This window comes from Penicillium arizonense, assembly GCF_001773325.1.
Source record: "Penicillium arizonense strain CBS 141311 chromosome Unknown PENARI_contig006, whole genome shotgun sequence".
Lineage (NCBI taxonomy): Eukaryota > Fungi > Ascomycota > Eurotiomycetes > Eurotiales > Aspergillaceae > Penicillium > Penicillium arizonense.
Window position 1 is genome coordinate 1531823 of NW_019173283.1, and position 26566 is coordinate 1558388.

At 49.9% G+C, this 26566-nt stretch overlaps 7 protein-coding genes across 7 annotated transcripts; 5 read left to right on the plus strand and 2 right to left on the minus strand.

Annotated features, from left to right (window-relative positions):
* Positions 1 to 1323: 1323 nt before the first annotated feature.
* PENARI_c006G02869 (acetyltransferase SAS4-like domain-containing protein) lies at positions 1324 to 5638 on the minus strand (the record flags this gene model as incomplete). Its single annotated transcript, XM_022630226.1, has 4 exons — positions 1324 to 1666; positions 1725 to 1871; positions 3777 to 4875; positions 4933 to 5638. The coding sequence occupies 4 exons, from the start codon at positions 5636 to 5638 to the stop codon at positions 1324 to 1326; spliced, it is 2295 nt and encodes a 764-aa protein (XP_022489813.1).
* Positions 5639 to 6436: 798 nt separating this feature from the next.
* PENARI_c006G09144 (dihydrodipicolinate synthase family protein) lies at positions 6437 to 7381 on the plus strand (the record flags this gene model as incomplete). Its single annotated transcript, XM_022630522.1, has 1 exon — positions 6437 to 7381. One exon carries the CDS (start codon positions 6437 to 6439, stop codon positions 7379 to 7381), a length of 945 nt encoding a protein of 314 aa, XP_022489761.1.
* A 410-nt stretch (positions 7382 to 7791) lies between these two features.
* On the plus strand, positions 7792 to 9576 carry PENARI_c006G03943 (beta-N-acetylhexosaminidase; the record flags this gene model as incomplete). The annotated part of the gene is made up of 1 exon (XM_022630274.1): positions 7792 to 9576. The coding sequence occupies one exon, from the start codon at positions 7792 to 7794 to the stop codon at positions 9574 to 9576; it is 1785 nt and encodes a 594-aa protein (XP_022489633.1).
* Positions 9577 to 12633: 3057 nt separating this feature from the next.
* On the plus strand, positions 12634 to 12898 carry PENARI_c006G03380 (uncharacterized protein; the record flags this gene model as incomplete). The annotated part of the gene is made up of 2 exons (XM_022630248.1): positions 12634 to 12785; positions 12841 to 12898. The coding sequence occupies 2 exons, from the start codon at positions 12634 to 12636 to the stop codon at positions 12896 to 12898; spliced, it is 210 nt and encodes a 69-aa protein (XP_022489907.1).
* Positions 12899 to 20297: 7399 nt separating this feature from the next.
* On the plus strand, positions 20298 to 22223 carry zfpA (uncharacterized protein; the record flags this gene model as incomplete). The annotated part of the gene is made up of 2 exons (XM_022630582.1): positions 20298 to 20724; positions 20776 to 22223. 2 exons carry the CDS (start codon positions 20298 to 20300, stop codon positions 22221 to 22223), a joined length of 1875 nt encoding a protein of 624 aa, XP_022489494.1.
* Positions 22224 to 22723: 500 nt separating this feature from the next.
* Positions 22724 to 23857, plus strand: PENARI_c006G05092 (uncharacterized protein; the record flags this gene model as incomplete). The annotated part of the gene is made up of 2 exons (XM_022630327.1): positions 22724 to 22849; positions 22904 to 23857. 2 exons carry the CDS (start codon positions 22724 to 22726, stop codon positions 23855 to 23857), a joined length of 1080 nt encoding a protein of 359 aa, XP_022489641.1.
* Positions 23858 to 24121: 264 nt separating this feature from the next.
* On the minus strand, positions 24122 to 25255 carry PENARI_c006G08403 (D-mandelate dehydrogenase-like dehydrogenase; the record flags this gene model as incomplete). The annotated part of the gene is made up of 2 exons (XM_022630486.1): positions 24122 to 24861; positions 24949 to 25255. 2 exons carry the CDS (start codon positions 25253 to 25255, stop codon positions 24122 to 24124), a joined length of 1047 nt encoding a protein of 348 aa, XP_022489484.1.
* Between the last annotated feature and the right edge of the window lie 1311 nt (positions 25256 to 26566).

The window sequence follows — 26566 nt, forward strand, 5'->3', positions numbered from 1 at the left end:
TAGCAGACACGCCGTATAGATCTCGGGACCAATCAAAGCAAAACGAAAGACAAAACAAACAAAGATCGACAAGAGCAGAAAGATATAACAGAAAAACAGTATGAAAATCTCAAAATCAAAATCAAGTTGCAAAGCTCTTGAAGAATAAGAAACCGCCACCAAAAGCGGAAGTGGAGCGCCGAGACGCGGACCGTCGCAACGAATCACCAGGGCGCGACGTAATAGAAATTTACGGAAAAGCCTTAGTTTACTGGGTCTGATGCTTCAAATGTCGTTGAAAACTGGGGAAAATGGAAAACTTCTCTCCGATGTCGGTCTGCTAATACTATGTTTTCTATATAGACTGCAAATCAAATGGTGATCATATTTGATGGAAGGTCGATGGAAAATTCTCTCGGCGGGTTCCGCTGATCCCTGCGGATTTAAGGCTGAGATTTTTTAAGCTTAGTCTAGCTAGTTTAGCCTAATTTGAGCTGTGAGCTTTCGGTTGGTCTTGACTGTCTTTTGCCGCACTAAATTGCAGGAGGCGTCGGACATCGATCGGAGTTGCATGGCTTGCTCCGGTAGCCCAATTTGTTGTTGGCGCATGAGTCATTTATGCTACATTTTGGATTCTGATTGAGTATTCTTTTTGGCATTGTAGCTATGAACTACATGTCATGACCCAGGAACATGGCCACCCACATGGCATCGCACCGGCGCCTATCAACCTGGCCAGCCAAATGGCTTCGCAGTTGCAAGGGAAAAAAAGTATAAAAGGAGCAAATAAGCCCACAGCAAAACAGAACAAACAATGCGTGGCGTGAAGATCTCTATTGGTTACAGTGACTTGATATCACTGATATCTCGCTGAGCTCGTGGATGCCATGCGTCCCAGGTAGTCGGTTTGATTCACTCCCACTTTCGCGTATGCCATGTGCAAACGAGTAACCTGCCTGTTTCGTAGTTCCTAGGGGCCACCTTGTGATGGACCCATCTCTGTAATCGGTTCTCTTCAGCGAGGGCGTGATTCCTTCAGGCTATCAAGGAAGACAAGCTAGATTGACGAATCAATTAATCCTTTCCGCTTTCTGTTCGCCTATATCATTGCCATGTATGCCAGCACTTGAATATTGCCGACTAGAGGTCTTACTTCGCTTCGTTCGATAAGTTGTCATCCAGCGTGCAGAGCGGCAGTCTGCTTGCGCAAGCGAGAACAGGGGGAGGTGGAGGCCACACATCTCCCTCTTTATCCACAATCCCAACACGTTGTAATCTCTCGAAAAAGTCAGGGGATGAGTCCAACAGTTCCCATATCCAGATGTTTTCTCCTCCTCCTTCAATTCAATGCAATTCTGATGGAAGAGAGTCAGTGGAGCACTTGGGCGTAGACACGCAGCGGTTGCTAGTACGGACCTTTCCTAGCCCCATCTCATCGGCCAGGAAGCCTCCGCGCTTCCGCTTCTCCTCAGAGAGGATGGAGTATGCGGCCCAGGCCTGGTAGGGCTTGAGCTTGATGGCGAGGCCTGGGATCTCCACTAGGGTATGGCGGTGAACCGGCTGTGCATCTTCATCCACCCGAGGGTCTGCCTCGTGGGCCAGCAGCTTGAAGAAGCGGAGGTATCTCTCCCAGTGCTGTCGGTCTGGGGTGGCGGTCCGATCAAACGAGGCGATGAATTCCCGGCTCCTATAGCATATTGTGTTAGCATCAGGACCATGTTCACCGTGGGGTTGTAGCGTAGTACACTTCGGTCACACTGTCTGTGCCATATGCACGAAGAAGGTCACCTAGTAGCTGGTGCTGGTTTGGATACGGGGCCGGGATAGCAGGGTTGCTGTCGGAGTCCGAGTCGACTATCAGTGGTCTCCCTGGCACAGAGCCGCGGCTGCGTCTGTAGTGGTCATGTAAGCAGGGTATCAGTGAGGCGGGTAAGGGGGCGCTACCGCTTTTTAGACGACATGGCTCGGTGGTGGAACTGGCGGAGCGGACGGAGCTGCTGTGGAGTGAGGATTGGCCTAGAGAGAGAGAGAGAGACAGATCTCACCTACTCGACCGGACGTTGTGTTGAGTCGTATATCATATTTAGCAGCCTGATTGGCAAAAAGGGCACATTGATCTCGCAGAGTTGACCTTGTCGACTGGATACAAACTGATCGTTATCTGTCCGTGTATCTTCAAAGAAGACCAAAGTTTTTGGGTGTTTCTCGGTGTGGTCGACCATTCAATCATGTCGAATCTGAACAAATTCACCCAACTCACATGGCACATCTGACCGTGGGGATCTCATGCCTTGGTTTGCCAGGGGTTGTGAGATTGCCAAACTTGTCCTGTTTGTCGTGGTTGTCCACGCACAGAACAAATCGGAAAGATTGCTGTTCATGATCGATCGAACAGACAGAAAAACAATGCCCAAGATCAATTCGGGATGTACCGCGCGCGAACCGGAAGAACCAACCGGTTTAGTCCGTCGAGAATTGTCGTATGGACGATAGTCAGGACTCCTTCAGTCGCGGATTGCAGCCTCCATGGTGCAAGGTGACCCGGTCCGACGGCGAGAATCATTAGGACGAACAACAAGGGCTGTCGGCCTGCTATTGCCATCCTTTTTGGCGGCCTTGTTCACAGCAGCAGTGTGCTGCTACACGGCTCGTAGCAGGGGAGTTATCAGCTAGCGCAGTGACGTAGCGATCTGACTTCCCAGTCGCGAGGGACGTCCTTACACTTCCTATTACGGTCGGTGTAACCGTCACACCTCGGCAGAGTCTTCTCTTGTGCGACAAGTTCCTCGAAGGGGAGGAATTGTTGATCTCGGGCTGTGCCTCCAGGTCACGGACGCATGGAGGCAGCTCGTCAGGAGTCAGTGTATGTCCACTCACTCTCCCTTTCATGTCCTCGGAAATGCCACAGGAATGCAGTTCTGTGAGATCCAGTCTTGATTTTGAGTCGTGAACTCCCAGCGTGGAAAAATGCACGGCGGCTCGCGAAGCTTCGAAATGAGCTGACAGTGGTGGAACAGTGAGCAGACATTTGTGAAAACAGCGAAAATGGGAGCAGACGAAATGGTAGTGGAAGAGGATGATATATACGCAAAGACATGTATGTATATATATATGGAAGAAGAAGAGTGGAAGAAGAGTGGAAGAAGAAAGATAGAAAGTGGAAGAAGAAAGATAGAAAGTGGAAGTGGTTGAAGAAGAAAGAAAGAGGAAGAGGGAAGAAGAGGAAGAAGTAGGTATATATACCAAGTGGAAAAGTGACGCAACTGAAGAAAGAAACAAGGTAGCACAAGATCTTAGGAACTCAGTATTCTTCACAGGCAGAAGTACAAAGACAGAATGAGAATGGCAGACAGCCAGGTATACATTTCACATAATTCTCACTTGATATACCTGCTTTCTACGTGACATTTCAGATACACCTTTACAGAATGATCAAAACAGAAAGTAAGAATAGACCACATCTCTGCAATCAATTCAAAATGCAATGACCTACTACCTAAACCTCAGATGTATACATACAACCCGGGAGCCTCAGCCCACGAAACCCATATTCAATCGACGCCCGCGCCGGGACATCCAGTCCATGAGAAAGTGCACGAGAACGAAAAAGAAAAACAGAACACCATGCCCATAGCGCCAGTATGCTATCGTACAGAAACAGTGAAAAGTAAAAGAGAACAGAAAAGAAAAGAAGCAAAACCATGCGCATCCATGCGAACCCATAAATACCACCATCCCACCATAACAAATCCAGAAATACACGCCCTCTTTTTTGGTTCAAAATAGTAACGACTCACCCCTGGCTCTGCCGTTTAAGCCTCCGCCTTTTCCGCTGGGAAGCAGTGATAGCCTCCTCAGTAAGAAGTTCAGCCGGCGGCTCGAACTCGTGCTCAACCTGCTCAGGAACCGGATGGCCAAAAGCAAGAGAAGAGCGCGAGCCACCGCGGCGGTCACCCTTTGTTGCGGCGATGGCTGCTTCGCGGACGTGCTTTTGGCGGAAGAATGAGGTGAAGGGTTTATCTTGGACGACTGGTTCGTAGAAGAAGGACAGAGGCATTTGTTTAAGGGCTTTTGGTGGAGTTGGGTCGGTCTTTTTCTTTGTTTTTGGGCTGGTTTTGGGGGCGGAGATGGGTGTTTCGGTTGCATTGATATTTCCACGGCTGTGGCCGTCACCGTGTGTATGGGTGGTTTTGGTGTTTGAAGTAGATTTACGGGAAGTTGTTGACGGCTTGCGTGGTTTGGGGGCTGATGCAGAGCGCGCTTCTTGGTGGAGTTGGCGCGCTGCTAATGCGTCCACGTCGTTGGGATCTGGCGTGCTTTGTATGTCTGTCCCTGGTGCTGGAGAGCTGTCCATATCCTCGGCAGGGCGGGAGCGTTTTCGAGATTGGTTGCGGGATGCAGCATCAGACTCGTTGTCTAGAGTTGGGAGAGGTTTCTCTTTGGCGAGCTTGCGGCGTCGTTCCTCGTCTTTCCAGGCTTGGAATTTGTTGACCAGGGCGACTAGCTCCGAGATGAGGATATCTCGCTTTGGCTCGTACTGCTTCTTTTCGCTTTCGTGCACCCCAGGCAATCCCATCACTCGTAACCAGTCGTGACCGCGGAGCTCGTCGAGGAGTCGTTCCAGGACCTGCTGTTCATGCTGTGCGCGGTCTCGCTCAATATTTCGTAACTGTTTCTCCTGACGCTCGAACTTGCGATGCGCGCGGAAGTATGTCTCTGCACCCAGCGGGTCGACAGCAGTTGGATTTGATGCCGGCTCATGAAGTGTGATCTTCTCGCAGTCGTACAGCTTGAGGAGAGGGTTTCCGAAGGGCGTCGGCTCAGGCTGCGAGGAGAAGGGTAGAGGTTGGGAGAGGTCATCGACAAGTATGATGGTAGTTTTGGCATTGAGAGATTCTGTAAAACATCCAAGTCAGTCGTGTCCCAATACACCCATGATCACACCCAACTTACCTGGCTCAGGATCCTCCAAACTGATAATCTGTTCATAGCTATGAAAATACTGCGCAAGCTCGCTCTTACACCGTGAGCCGGTATCGGTCGAGCGCAACGACCGCCGTCCTGCCTGCTTCTCGTCCACCTCAGGCTGCTCGCCGTCGCCCACATCGCTCTTGCGATTTCGCGTCGACGTCAACCCAGCCGCACCATCGCCACCCCCACCACCGTTGACCGTTTCCTGCTTCTCACTCAACGCGCGAGTATCAAATCGACGAGTCGCACGAGCCACGGGCGAAACAGCAGCCTTGACATCCGACTTCGCAGTCACAGCGGGCGTGACAGGTCGCTGCTTAACCGCGACAGACGCAGGCGCGGGCGAAATAGTATCCAACGGATCTGGCGACTCACGAGCAGACAATAAGTCGGTCGCGATCGAAGGTGTGTTGGGGTCACGGGCGCGGCTCCTGCCATTCCCATTGGCGCGAGCAGCCGGTGTCGCCAATTGCGCGGAGGCGACCGTATCAACGGACGCGGAGGAGTCGCGACGAGTCGAGGTCCGCGGGCGCGCGACTTTCAAGGGTAGATTCGGGCGCGGTTTGGTTTCTGGGGTTGTGGTGTCGAGGCAGTCGGGGGAGCTGCGGCGGCGGTTGAGGCGATGTTTCTTTCCGCCAGGTTCTTCCCGTCGCACAGAGCGGAGGGAGGGCCGTGACAGGAGGGCCATTGTTCGGTGGTTGGAGGTTGTTTAGTCGGTCATGGTGTGGTAGGGGTTCGAGGGGGGATGAGATGGGAAGTTCTTGGCGGGATGGGTTTATATGTCGGCGGCGACGGGGATGGAGATATTGTTTTTGATTCTGTTCACGACTATTTGCGTTTTTATTGTGGTTTTCTATTGGTATTGGGGGTTTTATTGTGATTCTGTGATTTGACTGTTGTATTGCTGATTGTATATTGTATACATTGCATTCATTCTTATTGAATTATAGTAGAGACAGTATGTTATACACTTCATAATGTATACGACATTTGCCTCCATTACCTCAATCGCCTCAATTACTCCAATTCTGCCAATGTAGTATTAATATTCGGAAAAGCAATTCACCCCCACGACAGTCAAGTGTGGGGGACCATGGAGATCCCATACATGCAGGTCAGATTACATGTGAATAGTCTCTTTCTCGTATACTAAGTTAAAAGAGTGAGACTGAGTAGCCGAAGTAGGTAGAGATCGAGAGTAACACAGAGATCTCCGAACACAAGATGTATACTTCTACACAGTGAAACAATGAAAGTATACAACTTCCACAACCCCGCATGACCGTGGGGGAAACGCTGGTTAATTACAATTGTAGGCACTGCTTCACTCCCACGTTGACATAAATCCGGGCACTGTGGGGTGAACGTGGGGGGTTGTTTAGCTGGTCCGACGGCGAATGAAGTTCTGCCCATTTCTCTTCGGACTTGGTATAAAAAGCAGGGACGCTCTCCAATACTCCCCAGATCACATACCAAACCACCCAATATGACAGCCAACGGCACAACCAAACGCAATCCCCTCCCCCACGGTGTCTACGTCCCCACCGTGGCCTTCTTCAAGCCAGACGAAGAAGTCGACATCGCAACCGTCGAAAAGCACGCCGCCTACCTCGCCCGCAGTGGCGTAACAGGCCTAGTAACCCAGGGCAGCAACGGCGAAGCCGTCCACCTGGACCGTGACGAACGCAAAGCCATCACAGCAGCCACACGGCGCGCCGTCGATGCAGCGGGGTACAGTAGCATGCCAGTGATCGCCGGCTGTGGTGCCCCCTCAACGCGCGAGACCATCCAGTTCTGCAAAGACTCCGGCGAAGCAGGTGCCGATGCGGTCCTGGTGCTCCCGCCCAGCTACTACAAGGCGCTCGTGAGCAGCGAGTCCATGCACGCACACTTCCAGGCGGTGGCTGATGCCTCGCCGGTCCCGGTGCTCATCTACAATTTCCCTGGGGCGTCGTCGGGGCTGGATCTTAGCTCCGATGATATCCTCGCTTTGTCGGTGCATCCTAATATCATCGGGTGCAAGCTGACCTGTGGTAACACTGGTAAACTTGCCCGTATTGCTGCTGCGAAGCCTGATTTCCTTACCTTTGGTGGATCGGCCGACTTCACCCTCCAGACTTTGATTGCTGGTGGTGCTGGTATCATTGGTGGTGTTGCCAATATGATTCCTAGATCTTGTGTGCGGGTTATGGAGCTCTATCGCAGTGGAAAGGTTCAGGAGGCGCAGAAGGTGCAGGCTGTTGTTGCTCGTGCTGATTGGGCTGCTATTCATGGTGGCTTCATTGCTGTCAAGACTGGTCTGCAGTCTTATCGTGGCTATGGGGGTCTTCCTCGGCGGCCTTGTGTTGTCCCCGATGTGAAGGCGGCCGCGGCCATTCACGAGGAGTTCCGTGAGGGGATGGAGTTGGAGAAATCACTGGAACAGTCTTAACTATACCATAACTTGAAATGATACATGAGGTTCACTTTAATTTGTGTATGTGTGTAGTTGTAGTTGTAGTTGTTGTTGTAGTTGTAGAGATCCCATGTCACTGTATCATTGTAGATAGCTCACCCCTCTTTAATGTGTCCTCGTGGCTTCGAAGCGAAGCTCAGAGTCGCATGTGGAGGTCGCAGTTAACTTATCTATTAGTATAGTGTAATTAGTGTGGCTATTGTAGCTAGTGTAGTTAGTACAGGTGTAGTTAGTCAAATGTAACATGAGCTGCTGAAACAAGGGGTTTGTTTGTCTATCTTCATCTCCACAGTTGCATTGAAGGGATCGGCATGCTACACTTAAATAGTCCAGCGTTTCTCTTCTGTTCGGTGCTTCTATTCCTCGCCATTACTCACCTCCTCACGATGAAGTTCGCCTCCGTCCTGAGTGTTCTCGGGGCTCTCACGGCCGTGTCTGCCGTCCAGGTGAACCCACTTCCCGCCCCCCGCAACATCACTTGGGGTTCGTCCGGTCCGATCCAAGTGCGACAATTGTCTCTACGCGATAGCCACACCAGCTCGGTGGTATCCAGTGCTTGGTTGCGAGCATGGAACTCTATCACCACCCTGCAATGGGTCCCCGCCGCCGTGGAAGCTCCTATCTCCAACTATCCGCCCTTCCCGACCCAAACCCCCGAGTCCAAGACCAAGCGCGCGACCGGAGGGATCCGCTACGTTGAGGTGCAGATCAAGGACAGCAAGGCCGATCTGCAGCACGGCGTGGATGAATCATACACGCTCGAGGTGTCCAAGGACTCCAGCAGCATCAAGATCACCTCCCAGACCGTCTGGGGTGCGTTGCATGCGTTCACAACGTTGCAGCAGATCATCATCTCCGATGGAAAAGGTGGCTTGATCATTGAGCAGCCTGTCAAGATCCAGGATGCGCCGCTGTACCCCTACCGCGGCATCATGGTCGACACCGGTCGCAACTTCATCTCGGTGAGCAAGATCTTCGAACAGATCGACGGCATGGCTCTTTCCAAGCTCAACGTCCTGCACTGGCACCTGGACGACTCCCAGTCCTGGCCGATGCAGATGCGCTCCTACCCAGAGATGACCAAGGATGCCTACTCTCCCCGCGAGATCTACACCGAGGCCGACATGCGCCGCGTCATTGCCTATGCCCGTGCCCGTGGTGTTCGCGTGATCCCTGAAGTCGACATGCCCGGCCACTCGGCCTCAGGCTGGCAACAAGTCGACCCGGAGATTGTGGCGTGTGCCAACTCCTGGTGGTCCAATGACGTGTGGGCATACCATACCGCGGTCGAGCCTACCCCGGGTCAACTGGATATCATCTACAACAAGACCTACGAGGTCGTCAACAACGTCTATCATGATCTGTCCGCTATCTTCGCCGACAACTGGTTCCACGTCGGCGCCGACGAGCTCCAGCCCAACTGCTACAACTTCAGCACGCACGTTACCGAATGGTTCGCCGAGGACCCATCACGCACATACCATGACCTAGTCCAATACTGGGTCGACCGCGCGGTACCCATCTTCCGCAGCGTCGGCGGCCACCGCCGGCTAATGATGTGGGAGGACATCGTCCTCTCAGCCGAAAACGCTCACGATGTCCCCAAGGACATCGTCATGCAAACCTGGAACAACGGTCTAGACAACATCAACAAACTAACAACGGCCGGCTACGACGTCGTCGTCTCCTCCTCCGACTTCCTCTACCTAGACTGCGGCCACGGCGGCTTCGTCACTAACGACCCCCGCTACAACCAAAACTCCAATCCCGACGGCGGCGTCAACTTCAACTACGGCGGAAACGGCGGATCCTGGTGCGGGCCCTACAAAACCTGGCAACGTATCTACGACTACGACTTCACCTACAACCTCACAGATGCGCAGGCGTCTCACATCCTCGGCGCCGAGGCACCTCTCTGGTCTGAGCAGGTCGATGATATCAGCGTCTCCAACCAGTTCTGGCCGCGTGCGGCTGCCCTCGGTGAACGGGTTTGGTCGGGCAATCGTGATGCTGCTGGTCATAAGCGCACTACTGACCTTACTCAGCGTTTGCTTAATTTCCGCGAGTATCTGGTTGCTAATGGTGTTATGGCTAATGCGCTCGTGCCCAAGTATTGTTTGAAGCATCCACATGCTTGTGATCTTTACAAGGACCAGACTGCTATCTCTTGATTGGGATGGTTGTTTCGGTCTAGGTTTCGGTTTCGGGTCAGTGGGTATCAGCGTTGACTTATATTCTGTCTTTATTTACTCATATCTGTATATACTTATCCATTCTTCGATACCCAATGCTATAATGGGGCTTCATTTGAAACAGCATCTGCTCCACTCATAATTAACAAGAGCATTCAATCGAAACCAACCCGGTCCAATTCCCAAACAGGTAAATTGTTTACTCCTTGCACCAATCCACTCCCCCTCCCCCATCCCCAGACCAAATCCCATCTAAATCAAACACCTCCAAATCCCAGAGTTAAACTAAAAGTCTATCACGCGATCACCGCACAAACCCAAAGCAAAGGACCCCAAATCTCCAACTTCCAAATCCACCCAGCCAAATCTCAATATCAATTCCACTCCTTTCCCTCCCCATGTCGTTCAACACCCTCCACCTTGGAAAACGAGGCTCCGCTTTTCCCTGTCTCTAATGAGGGATGTTCCTGCTGGTTTCAGGATGAACGTACCTGTGCGTGTGCATGGTGGCAGGTGGGATGGGAAGGTTGGTGGATTTACTCATGGTTCATGGGCTGTTTGTATGTACATGTAACAATAATCTTGAATGGTTTTATAATAACTATCTTCGTTGTAGACACAGGGACGGAGCTCTGGTAAGTCGTCTGGTTTGTAGGCTGTCGAACTATAGAACGGGTTAAGCTATACATTTGGAGTTAAGCCAATTCGTCTCAGTCGTGGAAATCGAGACTCATGAAATGGGCTTGTTATCTAGATGGTTGATTAACTGTAGTATAGATTGTCTGGGTAACTATCAGACTTTGAGTCTAGATGGCGTTCACCCTACTGACTGTTATATCATCCATTACGTTTGGTGTATACCGCAAGGCCAGTTAGTACATAGATAGTACAAATTCGAAAAGTCGCATATCAACTAAAGGTAGGCAATGTTCATCTAGGGAAGCAAGATGCTTGATGACATATCAGTGAACGATTGAAGCCGGTCAATTGCTCAATATACTGATCAAAGAGTGACATAAGATGACCAGAACAGAAATGGAGAGGTTCGAGAGAACAGAAATTACTACTGCTTCAGACTAGGCTGGACCAGACTGGCCGGTCTACTTTGCGATTAGTATCTAGGAGATGGAAATGGTAGTAACTTAACGTCGCACTGAACTCGACTGGACTGGCTTGGACTGGAGGATTCTACAGTAGACTAGCAACTCACGCATAGAGAAAGATGTCGCACAGAGCATGAAGAACAAAACAAGTGATAGACTAAACTGTTCATCCACGTTCTGGACATATTAGTCCACCTTGATCTAGATCGGTCGTGGCACACGTGGATATATATCTAGCATCAACCACCAGGGTGAGCTTAAGCGATTTATGACATAAGACACGACAAAACAAACCAAGCCGAAACCCAAGTATATACTTAACTTAATCCTATTTACTACTGTATCTGTATTTCCAATTGCATCCTGTATCCCGTCCTCCCCCTATCCTCCAATCCCGCTCGGCGTCCCTCGGGTATCACCACCACCAAACCAAGCCCAGCCGAATCCTGAGTAACCCCGCGTGTCGCGTGTCGGAGAACACTTCGTGTTTGGTGTTCGCCGTTCGGTTAACATCGACCGATCAGGAAGGTAAGCTTCCACTTTGGGTGACGGTAAGCTTAGGTTTGGACGTTGCTTGGTGGGTGTGAGATGGGCGTGTCAGGCTTTTGGTTCGTCTTGACCTTTTGGATTTCGCTTACCTGCGGATATCTTGCAGCTTACTCGAGCGGCGTTTGTGCTACGTCCTTGTTTCGACTTATGTTTCCAATGTGATTTCGGGGTTTGGTTAATTCTTTGGTTTTTGTGTGGCCTCGGGGTTGGTTTCATGGGGTTGTGCGGGTTCGTATAATGCTTGTCTTGTTTGACTATGTCTTGCTGGACGCCTTGTTTGGGGGGCTTGGGAGAGTCGTACATGATGCACACTGACATAGGAGGAAAGGATTCGAAGAGGTCGAATTAGACGAGGCATTTGTCCGTTCGCCTATTCTTCTCTACTTTTGGTTATGTTTTTGTTTCCTTTCTCGATTTCTAATGGGCTTTGATCGCGCTCAATCTGATCCTGCTCCGTCTTGGGTGCCAGTTACACAGCATCAATCCCAAGAACCAGGTTGTAGGCGAAAGTCTGATCGCAGGCCGCGACTGAAATAGAAGGCTCGTGTTGGTTATGTTGACGATTGCAGACATATGTTTCGTTTTGTTTACGGGGCTGCGGAGAATTTGCGACACTTCTTTCGTTTCTGATTCTGCATGCACTGGACTTACTCGCAGCATGGTCGTTCCCTGATGTTTTCAGGCGTGGTGTTTCATGATATATCCCGGTTGCTTGAATAGTGGAGGGTTGTAGACATTTGGATTTGCCTGGGTGTTTTCTGGAACATAGACTTGCCATTGTATTGCATGCTCTAAGGGACGGTTTCCTATTTCGGCAGGGTGGACACCACTCCAGAGGTTGATACTGCACACGTTGCATACTTAACACAGCAGCTAAGCTAAAACTCCAATATCCCCCGGTCGCAATGCCATGAGTGCATACTTACATACCGTCAACCCAGCTCAATATCCAACTCGAATATCCTAAGTCCATGAAACATGGGCGATGCCTGTCCTAACACTGGCGATCAGACATAAGCAGCGAACCGAGCTCAAGCGTGGACGATCCCCAGCAAATCAATCGTAACGCCTTGCACTCTACATAAGCATGGTAGTCATGTATGTACCTGCTCGTTGAATGTACGCCACCATCAATCCCCAGCATGTAATAGGGGTACCTGATCAAATATCCAGACAGAATAACCAAGGAAAGCGCTACGCCCTGCAGCACCACGAATGCACCTGCCACACAGACACCTGCATAGGATCGCCCAACTATAGAACCTAATCATGAGCAGTTCCTTGATCCGCCACGGGGGTCATGTCACAATCACAATCACAGTGCGTACATGTAGACTCCAAGCAGATCACTAAGGAAAATGCGTACATTTGTGCAACCATCGTAATGCGCAACGCTCAGGCCGAAAATGACAATTATCAGCGGACTAGCGGACTAGCTTCGCCCTGTGCCGTGCTCACGGAAGCTAGCGACGTGGAGATTCAGTCCATTCCCAAAGGCGCGCCGGAGCGCCCGACTTACCCCATGCTCCAAGGCGTGTCACCAACATCGTCAATTTCGGATACTCGGATGAATAGATTAACACCGCCTCAGTGGGGTTTGGATCGAGCATTTGCGTCATCTCGGGGAGCGCGATGCTGCTCCCCCATAGGCTGCATGTAGTGGCTAGAGGGCTAGAGGGTGGGGATAATATGGGGAGACTCAATTTTTTGTCTGTGGCACAGGTGGAAACAGTCAAAATCGTGGGCTACGGTATCTGAACTGTAATTGTCGATCTGTCGTGTTTATTCCGGAATTCCTTAGACCCACACCCACGTCTTTCAGACATTTCTGGTGGGCCTCAATATTTTTTACCGCCTGTGACTAGTTATTGTACAGTACATGTTGATTGTTTGCCTCGCCATTGATCGGGGGATCTGCGTGCCGAGGGATTAAGGTCAAAGTGACACCTCAGAACTTATTAGTCAATCTATCCGTGTCGATCGGGGTATTGCGTATACATGTACCCTAACTCGCAGGTATACAATCTAGTTTCCGAGATCATCGTAGAGTCGGTCATGCTCTGCGTATTGTTGCGTAAACCTGATTTTGTAAAAGAGTGACTGCAATTGGACTAATACCCTCATTCTCTTCCCATGTATACATTTGGAATACCTATACATAACACCATGTGTCTATAGATTGCTACAAGTCCCATAGTTCAGATAAAGGCACCCGGCAGCCGGAAACAGAAAAATGTCCAACAGACAAGGAACAGCTGCTCGGGGAGCTCCTAGTAAGTTTTTCCAGCGCTTATGCCACTGCCTCGTCCTCGGTGGCCCAGTGTAACGCCTGCTCTCGAGGCCATCATCTGAGTAGCAATAGAACACATCCACGACATTCCCTCTTTAGTCGTTACACACATCTCAGAGACCAGGGTCAGATGGTCGGGTCCCAGTTTTGATTCAGATAAAACCTTGGTGAGGCAAGCCTGTGAGAGCCTACTAGAGGATTGGGTAAAAGCCAAGCCGAGGGGCTTGCGGATCGCTTTCCCACTGCGAAGCGATTGGACAATATTCTATGTCTGTGATAGTAACGCAGGATAGCATTTATCGAAAAATAAATTATATATCCGTTTTTAGAGTCCAGATCAATCGATTCGCGCAATTATCCTGCATGGTACTGTACATGTGAATGTACTGAATCAGAAAGTTGATCAGGAAGGCGGGTCACTGATTCACTGGGTAAAGAGCTTGGCTCTGATCCCGAAGTTAATCTTGCATCGATAGTGTCGTAAGTGGTAGGCGGGTAAGTGAGTGATTGGTGGTGTTTTGACCCTCGTGGAGGGGTGATGTGATTCACCCAGACGAACCGGTAGATCACAACTCAGAGCCCGGGTGACATTACCAGGCACACTAGCGTGACCTATGTACGGTTTCTAGAGAGGATCTTACCCTATCAAATTGGCCGACGTTCATGTTTTAGGCCAATTCTTTGGCCGATTCCGAACTGGTTTTCAAGGCTCTAATGCTAAGGTATCTTCAACACAGATTCGCTTTGTATCGGTAACTTAAATTAACAAGACGAACACCCTGTTCCACACACATCAACTATAAAATCGATATAAGTGTATTGCCTATCTGGGAAAAGGTACTGTACTTATCGCAAGGCTTGAAATGCGTAAATGTTGATGCATAATCGGGCCCTCGCTTCCCAAAACTCAACCAGCGCTAAACCAATCCCAATCCCACATGGACTCGCAATAGGACCCAACCACATGGAACCGTGGAGGTGTAAGGACCGGTCCGCGCACGGCGCACGGCATAACTGGGCAGCCCGCGAGACCAATAGAGCGGACTGAAAATCGAGAATCCAGGTGTATTCGAGGAAGACAGACAGGGAGATACCTAGCCAGTGAAGATGATTTGTGTCAACCCGTAGGTAAATGTCACCACTTGCCTCACGCAGGGGGCGGGGGTGGCCATGTGACGCCCGTGGAGATCAGAGCGCCGGTATTGCAGGGGTGCAATGGGTGCCGAGGGGAGTTGATTAGGACTAGAAAGGAAGGAGATAGTTGTTAATGCCTGTGCTATTACAGATGCGAGGCGGCATTACTCGGTTAGCGAGTAATATCATCAATTTAGAACGTTAATTCTCTTAAATTGTTACATGTACTTCCATTCCTGCATTTGGGTATTTGTCACCCCCGACAGGGATCTCTACAGTAGATCGAGTATACTATACAGCAAACCACTAAAAACACTGTAACAGATGAACCCCTAACCCAATTCGAATAGATCATTCAAGATCGCCAACAGAAATACGCTAGTCATAGCAAACACGCACCCTCCTATTACCTATCGCGGATACGTCAAGCGGGTCCGACCTGTCATTCTGGCTTCAATAGTGCAACTAGCGTCTGCATATCACGCCCGTGCCCGGTACTCCTGAATGCTCGACGGAGAATACTTTGTCTTTGTGGAGCTGAAGACTGGAGACAGACTACACTTTGATCGGAAATTCCCGTGCACGTCTGAACAAAAAAAAATCTCTACTTCGTATGGCCGCCTGAATCAATAGTATTATGAATTTCAAATTGCGTACACCTCCCCACTTGATTCTTTGTCTCATCCGAAACTTACTGTAGACACTCCCTCTGTCATTTACCCGCTTAACCCGGGTGACTGGGGGCTTGTCATGAGTTGAGCCGTGCCTGTGCTTCCGTGCCCGCCCAGGCTTACTAAACATGTCCAATGTTGAAATTCCGCTTACTGGTCTGTTTGCCGTATAGTGTATAGGGTAGTGAATACTATGGCAACAGTGGGGGCCAAATGGTATAGGCGATGTCCGTCAACGATAACCGACCGAACTCAACTAGTTGTACATCTGCCGTAGGGCTAACAAAGTTAGAAATATCACCAACCGTGGTTAGAGGGAGTAAGCGGCCAAATTACGCTAGAGGAAAGAGGCTTATCTGTTTATTTCGCTCCACCACTTCTCTCAGGGGACGGGGCAGTAAAGCGGTAAAACTGCGGGTGATATTTCAACATCCAGTATCTGACCCCAATTTGTGGGACTTGGGCTCGGGTGTTGGGCGTTGGGTCGCAGGATCCGGATCCAGGCACCTGGATTCTAGAGCTGTCACTCGGTTTATGTTTAAGGGATTTTGCTGGGACAGTCTAGAGCGTTTGATCGTCGAGTTGGGCTGGGGAATGTGGACTTGTCAATATTCGGTGGGTCGTCCGATGAGACTAAATAGGAAGTAGTAAGATGTACTTCAGTTCGGAGAGAATGGGGTTAGATTAAACACAGAAACCAAGAAATTAGAATGATTGGATTGTTTTGTTAGATGCTGAGAGATTTCCCACGTGTCTACTGTATGCCGTCGGTCTTGTCTGCATGCATGGTACTTGGTTTTAGCAGGGCATTGTCGCGGGTTTGCTGTTGTGCAACGTGCCATGTGTGACACTGGGTAATGTTCTGGAAGACACTTTGGCTTATTTGCACAAGGTCCATCCCTGTAGTTCATTTTGTCCTCATTTTGTGGCGCGCCGTTGAGCGACACAAGGATCGCTTCTTGAAACACGCCTCTGGACTCAGTAGAGTGAAGGCATTCCCGATCGGGCAAATATTGAATTAAGACTCGGTGGGTCCCGAAGTGAGTTGTGTGGAAATGAGTCCTAAACGAGATGCTTGCCTATGCGCCGGGCATAGCCTGGAGGATCAGTAGCGTATGTCGACTTGGACAGGAGAACCACGGTTTTCATTCAATAGGCGCCCTTACCACGATTTCTAGGCAGGGATATGGACGAACCTACAATTTTCCTGATTTTCTAATTGGAAGACGGGAATGCATCTAACAATACAAACGTTTGTGAAGCGCGCGTGCTCGAGCCCAAAATAGTCGTCAGATCGTGAAGGCGTTTATGGGGGCCAATACATCAAGCCAAGATTTGGGGTCCAAACCGTTTTCATCCTACGAAATAAACAAGGGGCAATAGACAAGAGCCCATCGAAATAAACCGCGAACAAAAGAACAAGCCAACGGCGGATATCTAGGTTGTGCGACTCAATCAGCGGGGACCATTACATCCATGTATCGCCGACCACATTGCAGCTCATACCAACACTTAAAACATGGTATCTCAACTAGAGTTACGCCATGTACAGTAGGATGTAGCTAATCTTGGATGGTAAACATAGCAACACCAACCTCCGTCATGCTGTGCACCCAGGAAAAAGCAATAATAAAAACGAGACCGTCACTGCAACGACCAGGATCACTAGACTAGAGTAAAAATCACACATGCCTAAATCAGTTAGCCATGTCAAGACGTAAACAGTATGCACGATCTCAAAGCATGCTGATGTCGATCGTTGCCCCTCCAGACGTGGGTGTTTCACCCTGGGCTTGTTTCATTTCTTATTTTAGAAACACCACATGGGTGACAGGGATTAGGGCTGCTTTCCCCTCCCCTCCCCCAATAATATGTACCCTGTCTCGGTAGGGCTAAGAGCCGCTCTTGATGTTATGAATAGACCGGAGGCTCAGGAGTTGGGATCGGCAGGTGTGAATACACATGTAGATCCGGCGTCTACAGGACGGATTTAGACATGACTGTGATTACTTCCTCCGGCTTAATGTTGGCTGTGTGTTTATTCTTAGAGGGTAATCTTTGGTTTGTCCGGGGAAATACCTTGGAAAATATCAATGCTTCACGGGTAGTATTTGCCACTATGGGGACAAATGAGCCCCTGGGTGATCTGACCACCGGGCAAATCGGTCAACGGTGGAGAGTGCCATATGGCAGTCAGCCATGGATCACCCTTTTCCCCTTTTGGTAGCGTGTTGTGTTCTCTGTTTTTGAAGCTCGCTTCCGGAAGTACCGACGCATCCCTCCACCATGGTGCATTCATTCTTAAATTAAGCTGACAAACCAAGAGCCTCAGTTAATTTGTAATCTCATATGGCGGGCCTTAAGAAAAAGGCTTCGGAGTCGCCGGACCCGCAAAGACGGTCGCAGAGTCAGACGGCATGTATGAATGCTGAATGGGCAGACGAGCATCCCGGGTCCGTGGTGACGGCTGGTGTGGAGAGGTCTTGGCGGACTCTAATCTTGACAGTGTTTTACGCATGTTTCCGATGGATAATTACCAAAAAGATGAGGCTGTTGGGGGCCAAAGTGGGACGGGACTTCAGCGAATTGGATTGCTCTAATGTCCGATCTTCCATCACACGTGTGAAAGAGATGTTCGGATCATGCTCTTCTGGGTGCTTACTGGGTACAGTTGTCTGTCAAGGCATCGTTTCAAGTTTGGGTTTGGGTTTGACACGTTGATCATGCCATCTTACGCATGAAGTATAGGGTAATCAAGGTTAACGGGCAGGCCGGTCAGAAAGCCAAGCCTACACCCTGTATATTAAATCAATACTGTGTACACAGCCTCTTGTCAAGCATGGCGTAAGGGGTCCACGATTCCCCAGGGCAAAATACGAGATGATATCATTTTCCCCCAGTTTTGCCGTAATCTAGATTTTAGGTAAATAACTTTACAGTAGCACCGGGATCGCCGACAGATACGAACTTCTTGGCCGTCAAGCGGTGTATTTGACCAGACTGCGCCTCGATTACAGTATTTGGACCCGCTTGCCGACATATCCTCGCCCAATTATCAGACGACTTTTCAACCCTGCAGCCATTCAATGGATCTGACACCCTCCAGCTTCGCCTATGATATGCCAGTCCCTCTATGGAGCCTGTGGCTCAGGCAGGCATTGTGGCGCTAGTTTTGAGCTGGTGCATTGGCGCTCACCGACCCTGTAGGGACGGTAGGGACGGGCGCTCCGAGTTGACACCCGGCTAGGGCTACATGTCTATGCGCAAGAAAATTAAGTGGATTGGTTATTGTTTCCCCCGGCTGACAGCATGAAGGCTATCTCAATCCATATTGAGTGTTTACCGTCATAATCCACTCCACACACGGGATATGACCAGAAAATCAGTGTTTCTGCTGTACATGTATACCCATTAATCCGGAATTTCACTTGAATTCCCCTTCCGATAGACCCACCTGGGCTTCTTTTTTTCTTCGATGAACTTCCGCTGTCACTATTGACGGCATGTGGGTAAAACTACGATGTGATAGATACAGTCGGATATATATTAAAAAAAAGGAGAACTGGAAAAGGAAAGAGCTGCAACGATTCTACGTGTACATCATTTCCGAGTATGCCAGATCATCCCATCGTTCTAAGGCGTAAAAGGCAACCAACAGCAGGCCAAATTACAATAGCTATGCGGCTCTTGCACGAGCACAAGGACAACACCGAGGCGTCATCCAAAAGGGCATAAGTAGAAGCACACTAACTGCAAACAGACACAGATTACCGTAATTTGTACAATTTTCACTGTAATCTGTAATGATCGCCCAGGACAAACGCAAAAAGGGTATAGCGTCCCCAAAGAAACCAAAACTCGCGAACCCACGCCCTAAGGAACGCCCCCCTTGATCGGAAGGCCTTTCCAAGCCCTGATTGGGGACTCATCGGGGACTCCCTCATTTCACGTTTGATTGGGCGAACACCTGGACCAATCCTATGCCCGTGCGGGCAGTGGCCGTGCCGAAATGGCTGTGTGGGGAGGGCAGATGGTCCCCGGAGCCGATCGACTGAATGATTGGATTTTGTAGTCTTCGGTAGCATCGTCGGCCAGATCTTGGACTTCCATCCTAGGCTTAAATGATAGGCGTTGTCCCACTACAAAAATTTCCCCCTTCTGTCATACAACAAGTGCTTGAGTCGGATCCGAACTGCTGGAATGGGATGTGATTAATTTTTTCATCCGATGGTGAGATAAATCTTCTATTACCTTTACATATTCAATTGGGTACTGTAGGTGACAAGCCTAAACGGATGCCAAGCCCTGCCATGCGGACATGCCGATGTCGAAAAGGATATCTGGGGCTATTACTGTCATATCTCCACATAACAAAGAATAGAGTAGATAGTTACATGTAATGATGCATCTGAGATAGAATTCTGGGTAAATCTTGTTAATTTAACACCATGTGTAATAATAGCCCAAAACTATTAAAAGAGGTCCACCCCAGCCTGCATAGGCGGCTAACCCTTGTCCCTGTTCGTGCCAACAATACGGTATTTTATTTTTATCTTTTTATTTTTATTTTTATTTTTATTTTTATTAAATTCTTAATTCTTATTTAATTTCTTATTTAATCTAATTACTTTTATTTTATTTTTCTGTTCCAGACACTGCAGACTATATCTGTAGGGCGGGTCACTGTCTCTATAATATCCCTTCGCCCCCCCCGGAACTCATATTCTAAACCAGTTTATCCTCCTTACAACTTGAATGCTGTCTTTGGATCCTTTCTTCGTCCCCTTACATCTCGCACGTTGCCTTTCCGTGGTTGGCATTTTTGTTTGGCCGAGCGGGCCGCGATCTCGCCCAAGAACCTTAGTATGTACAGCGACTGCGACTGAGATAGAGTATGTGCTAACCAGCTCCAGCATTGAGGGCATGACGACCTCTGATTTCGTTCTATTTCCCATGGCTGTCCAAAGATCTAAGCAATACTTCATGGATCCCGTCGACATGTTTTACCCGATGGATGTCTACGGACACACCGACCTATCCCGTCTTCCCCATTCGTACTTCGATACCCACATGTTCGAGTCCGAGCTCAAGAACCCCAATTTCTCTACACCTACAACACCTCCTTCCGCATACTCTACAGAACCCCAGGTTCCCACTGGCTCTGCTGCCTCTGGACCATCCATTGCGAGCGCATCCTCCTCTGCCATGGGATCTCCATATTCAGGGACCGCGCATGCTTTCCAGGAGAATTGGGTCAACACAAACAACGGGCTGGGCCTGCCAGGTGTAGTCATGAATGATCTGTTCTCGCAAGAGTATATGGGAAACACTATGGATATGGACATGCTCTATCAAGAAAAGTTCCCGGACAGTTATGTCGGTATGTGGTCGCCAATTATGCTGGAGCAGTCGCAGATACTGACCGATACAGATCCTTCATTGATCCAACCAGTGCAGCAAGGCCCTGGTCTCACTCCTACTATCTCCTATCCCGAACATTCCAACTCTTACTCTAACCTGCCACACAACTACCTTGTGCCCTCTCCCGCAACTTCCCCCCATCCATATAACGATATCGCAGAGCGCCATCCCTCTCCGCGCTCGCACCCGGCGCAACATGCTGGGCCATCGCCTTTGATGGTGCCGCAGTCACAATCGCGACCAGTCTCGTTATATGATAGACGATCCTCTATCTCCTCCATCCGATCGCGACACTCGCAGCACAGCCCGGCGCTGAGCAGCATTGATCCGGATGATGAGACCAAGGAGAAAGGGCAATGCCCTCACCCCGAGTGCGGACGTGTTTTTAAAGATCTAAAAGCACATATGTTAACTCACCAGTCAGAGCGGCCAGAGAAGTGCCCGATTCTGACCTGCGAGTACCACACCAAGGGCTTCGCTCGCAAATACGATAAGAACCGCCATACATTGACCCACTACAAGGGCACAATGGTCTGCGGGTTCTGCCCGGGACCTGGATCTCCTGCCGAAAAGAGCTTCAACCGCGCCGACGTCTTCAAGCGCCACTTGACTTCCGTCCACGGTGTGGAACAAACACCACCCAACTGCCGCAAGCGCAGCCCCAGTGCATCAACAAAGAAGGGCACAAACTATAGCAGCGATGCCACCGGCAAGTGCTCGACCTGTTCCGCGACTTTTAGCAACGCCCAGGACTTCTACGAGCATCTGGACGACTGTGTCCTGAGCGTGGTGCAGCAAGAGGAGCGTTCCGAGGCTATCAACCAGCAGCGCCTGGCAGAAGTCGCCGGCGACGAGGAGGTCAAGAAAACGATGGAAAAGCACCAACTTGACGTGTCCGATCCTGCCGATACATTCAATGATTATGACGAGCTCAACAATGACGATTCCCACGACTTCTCCAACTGGCGCGCCGGTCACAGCGGCCTAAAATCCACCAAAGGGAACGGCATCCCTTCCTCGCGCTCGATAATTGGATCCGGCAACGCTATCTCTAAAACGAAGCCACATCGAGCCATCGCAACTCGCCGCCGCAACAACCGCGGCAATTATCCACAGTCCTGGGGCTGTCCCAGCAGCAGCATCAAGACCAAGAAGCGTGTGCTCTGCGTCTTCGATGGCCAGCGCCGGCTGTGGAAGGATGAGATGATGCTCAATAATGAATTCGAGGTCCGTGTCCGACTGCCTCGTCATGTGGAAGATGACCGCGATGCCTATGTCACCGATCTGGACATTGAGACCCTCAACCGTGCTGAGGGTGTTCTTGGCGCTACGGATGAGGAGCGCGGTCCTTGGATTGGTGGTCCCGCGTCTTATATTATGGGCCAGCCGGCGATGCCTCTGCCAGAAATTGGCCAGATGCATGATGATGAGATTTCTATCAATGAATTAATGGCTTGAATGATTCTCCTATCCTATCTCTACCTCTCTCTTCTGCCTCTTTCTTCTCTCTTCTCCACCTTCTGACTTGGCCATATGTATGTTCTTTGATGTGTCATGTTTCCGTATAGCAGCGGCGTCTTGACGAGCGATTTGTCTGAATACGGATTATGGATGATACCTTGGGATTGATATGAGATGATTTTTCTCTTTGTTTCTTATGTTATTCGCCTGGCTACGTGATGGCTATACTGTGTACCGGATTCTGCTGGCCAGGATCTTGGCGATGGTGTTAATAGGGGACTCAAATGACTGTCTTCTAATGAGAAATTATATTCTATATTATACTCTATATCTGTTCCATTAGATTCTCTAAGCATAGTTGCGAATCGCCTTACCAACTGCAAGTGTATAGTTGGCTTGGCGGACATAAACGTTAACTAACCATTTGCCGTCCCGTCCCCCAACCCCAATCCCCACCTCTCCATGTTCCTCGCATCGTCACATCCCCAAGCTCCGCCATGCAATTAGCTCTACCAGAAAGTCTACCAACATTAGTTGCTAAGCGCTTCACAGCTGCGCGAGATGCCAGTCATCTGGTGTTCTCTTCAACCCACTTGTCGATAATCAACGCCGCAGGGATACTGGTGAGTGAGAACCCCAGGACAGGTCAAGACGTAGCTAACACCGCCCGACTACAGTATCAACTTCGCTACTGCCCAGCTCTCGCTAAGAAACCCTCCAACATCAAGCCTGATAATGGCCCCAAGATCCCCAAGCCAGATCCCTTCCAGCATCCTTCCCCAGAGCTTCTGGTCGCGCAATTCCCGCCCGAGAACCCCGCCTACAACCTGATTCTCAACAAGTTCCCTGTTATCCCGAATCACTTCCTCCTTGTGACAAGAGACTGGCAAGCGCAAACTGATCTGCTAGAAAAAGCAGATCTAGAGGCTACATATGAGGTCCTAAAAGCGTGGACCACATCCGGATCTAGCCAAACGAATGGCTCGAAGAGCCAGGGCCAGAGCCAGGGCCTCTTCGCCTTCTTCAACTCCGGCGACGACAGCGGTGCAAGCCAACCACACCGCCACCTCCAATTCCTCCCCGTGGAGGCAATGCGCCAACCCGGCTCGGAGACCTGGCATCCGCTGATCGACTTGCTCGCCTCCCAATCCACATCCCCTCCCTCCTCGCCTTCTACGACGCCGAAATTCCAACACCTTTCTGCCCTCCCCTTCGCTCACTTCGCTCTTCCGCTCCCGCCAAACCCCTCACCCGAAGCCCTCCACTCAATCTACACAACTCTCTATAAAGCTGCCGTTGCAGCAACACGCGGCTGCAGCCCACAGCAGGATACTGAGCCTGTTTCCACACATGGTGCATCGCTTATCGGCTACAATCTTGCTATGACTCGCTCGACGATGATGATTTGTCCCCGCCGGCAGGAGACGGCGGTCGTGCCGATTGACCCCGCGGCAGCGGCTGACATAGCCGATCTTGGGGTTCTCTCGTTGAACGGTACTATTCTTGCGGGAACGCTAATGGTCAAGGCTGAGAGTGAGTGGAATGCGCTACGAGAGAATCCGGAGTTGCTCACGCAGGTTCTTGCTACGGTTGGATTTCCGCGGACGGATTCCAGAGGCCCTTCTCTGTGAACGGTGAATGTGGAATGGGTGTTTATGTATAACCGTTGCTGACTTGTACTTTTTGGCTTGTTTTCTTTATTTTTACCTTGCATATCGGCACCTATCCGAATGGAGCTTGCATAAACGCGTTGTCAATCTACGACTGGAAGACTACTCAACCGACTCGAATCAAATCCAACTATGGGGCATCTGATATCAAGATAGCATTTGTACATATAACAACAAGACAACAAACAACAAACAAAGAAACAATGATGATATTCAACTGCAAATCTAAAGCTTCGACCCATTCGCCTTAGCAACCAAGTGCGCATTAACAGGCGTAACCGCCTTCCCAGTCCTCTCAAAAGAAAGAATATTCTCCATACCCAATCTCTCAAACCCAATATGCGAATCAACTGAAGCCCCAGCGTTATGAGCCATCATCTCCACATTCCGCATAGAAGCAAGCTTAGGACTAACCCTCGGCTCATCAAAATGCACATCCAAACCCGCCGCCGCCAACTTCCCACTCTCCAACGCCTCAACAAGCGCCCCCTCATCAAGCAACTTTCCACGAGCAATATTAATCAACCTAGCCCCATCCTTCATCTTCGCCAAAAGCCCCTTGTTAAGCAACGTCTCCCCACTAAACGGCGTCGCAACCATCACACAATCAGACACCGCCAGCAACGAATCCATTTCCTTATGATAGGTCGCCTTCGACACAGATTCAAGCTCGGAGGGCATCCGCACGATATCGTGGTAGTGAATCTTCATGTTCATCGCCAGGTATGCCTTCTCGGCCGTTCGTCGACCGATCTGTCCGAACCCAATTATACCGAGTGTGTGTCCGTTCGGGTTGTGCGAGACCATAGCCAGGTTCCGGTTTGCGTCGACGAATTGCTCAGCGTCCACCGAGCGCGCGGCTACATGGGACCAGCTGAAGAGACGGAATGTAGAGATTATCAGCCAGATTGCGGCGTCGGCCACAGATTCCGTGCATGCCGCTGCAGCGTTACAGTAGGTAACCCCTAAACCAACAGAAGTATAAATTAGCATCGACTTCTTCTTTCTCTTTACGTCCACATCCACTCCCATCAGCTTGTGTGTATACATACCCCTCTTAGCCAAAGCAGCCGTATCAACCCAGTCAAACCCAGCCCCAGCACTAGCATAAACACGACAAGAAGCCGGCAGAAGTGAGATAAGCTCCTCATCCCAATTCCCCATCTCACCACCGGTATTCCAGAACGGGCGGTAAATAGCAAAGAAATCACCAAAGGTGCGCTCTTTTAGGGCGCGCTTGAACTCTTCTCGGTTCATACTGTATGAACGGCGGATTTCAAATGCATCTTGGAATTTAGCGTAGAGCTCGTGGTTCCAGCGGATGTCGTCGCCTAGGTGGAGGACGATTGGTTTGGGCATTTTGGGCTGTATGATGTATGTATACTTCAGGGTAGAATGGATGGATGGAATGGATTAAGTTCAACAATTGAGCTTCAATTGAAATGAAATGAATTGGTTTCTAATATACAGGGTAGAGGCGCCGGAATTAGTTAAATATTTCTCTTCCTGCTTTTTACTTTCTCCGAATTGCAGTTATTCGCCGGTTATTGCTGTCTGGGTTGTGCGGCTATTGAGTTGCTTCCCCCGGGTATTGGGGTCACGGCTAATGAAATCCGAGGCGGGTTTTTTGGTGTGGGGAGATCGGCAGTACCCCATGGACTTGCAATGGGGTATACTGTATTTCTGGAGAGCGGAGATTACGTTTCGGTAGTTTATTCTGAGGCTTGTATAAATGTTTAGCTGTTTGTGCCTTTTGGGGGTTGTCCGAAGCACTGCTTTGATGGCGAAGCTGGCTACTACAAATTCTGGTATACTTCGGGGATAGGTCAGGCTAGAGAGGTTGGTACATACGCATAAACTAGGATAGAAAAACGTGTTATTAGTTGTAAACACACTGAATAGGCATTGATGACCCACCCAGGAAACAGCAACAAGCAGCATTGAACTCCTGGCGCAGGTTATCGCTCGTGGTTCATAAGAAGAGGGTCGGGTCAGCTATCGTGGCGTGGTGGGGGAGATCTAGAGATAGGCTGCCGTCGAATTCGACATTTATCATGACTGACAGTTTCTCCCGCTCATAGGGGTGGTGGTGTCGCATTCCAACCGTCACTATCTCATATGCCGCTTTGGGGGTGGAGTAGTCCACACTCATGTCATTCGCCAGTATGCCTAGCCATGTTGGGTTCCTTTTGGCCAAAGCCAAATTCGACCCTGGTGTTAGGTTTTATTTGCGGAGTGCCGGAGAATGCCGTGAAGGGGTACACTGACGCAAAGGCAGATATAAAAGGAGAGGAAGTGCGTGAGAGAGAGTTGCATAACTGTGGATATCTGAGGGGAGAGGAAGTTATGTTTATAAACATCCAAAGTGGAGGAAATGGCAAACAGATGGATAACTAGTCCATCCTGTTTGATGAAGGATATAGCATGCTTAACTGCCGGGGAAGATTGCCAATCCCGAATCCAATATATGAACTATACAACGTGAAGTTCATTGCCCGTTAGGTAGAATTATTCTTGTTTAAATGGAAAACAGTCTAAAAGTTCAGAAACCGCCAACGCTACGGTACAAAAATCAGACCAGCCGGAATGAACAAGATAATTATCAAACAAATCCCCATATGACCAAGCAAAGAGCAAAATACCTCCCAGAGATCACAACCAGCAGGCGCC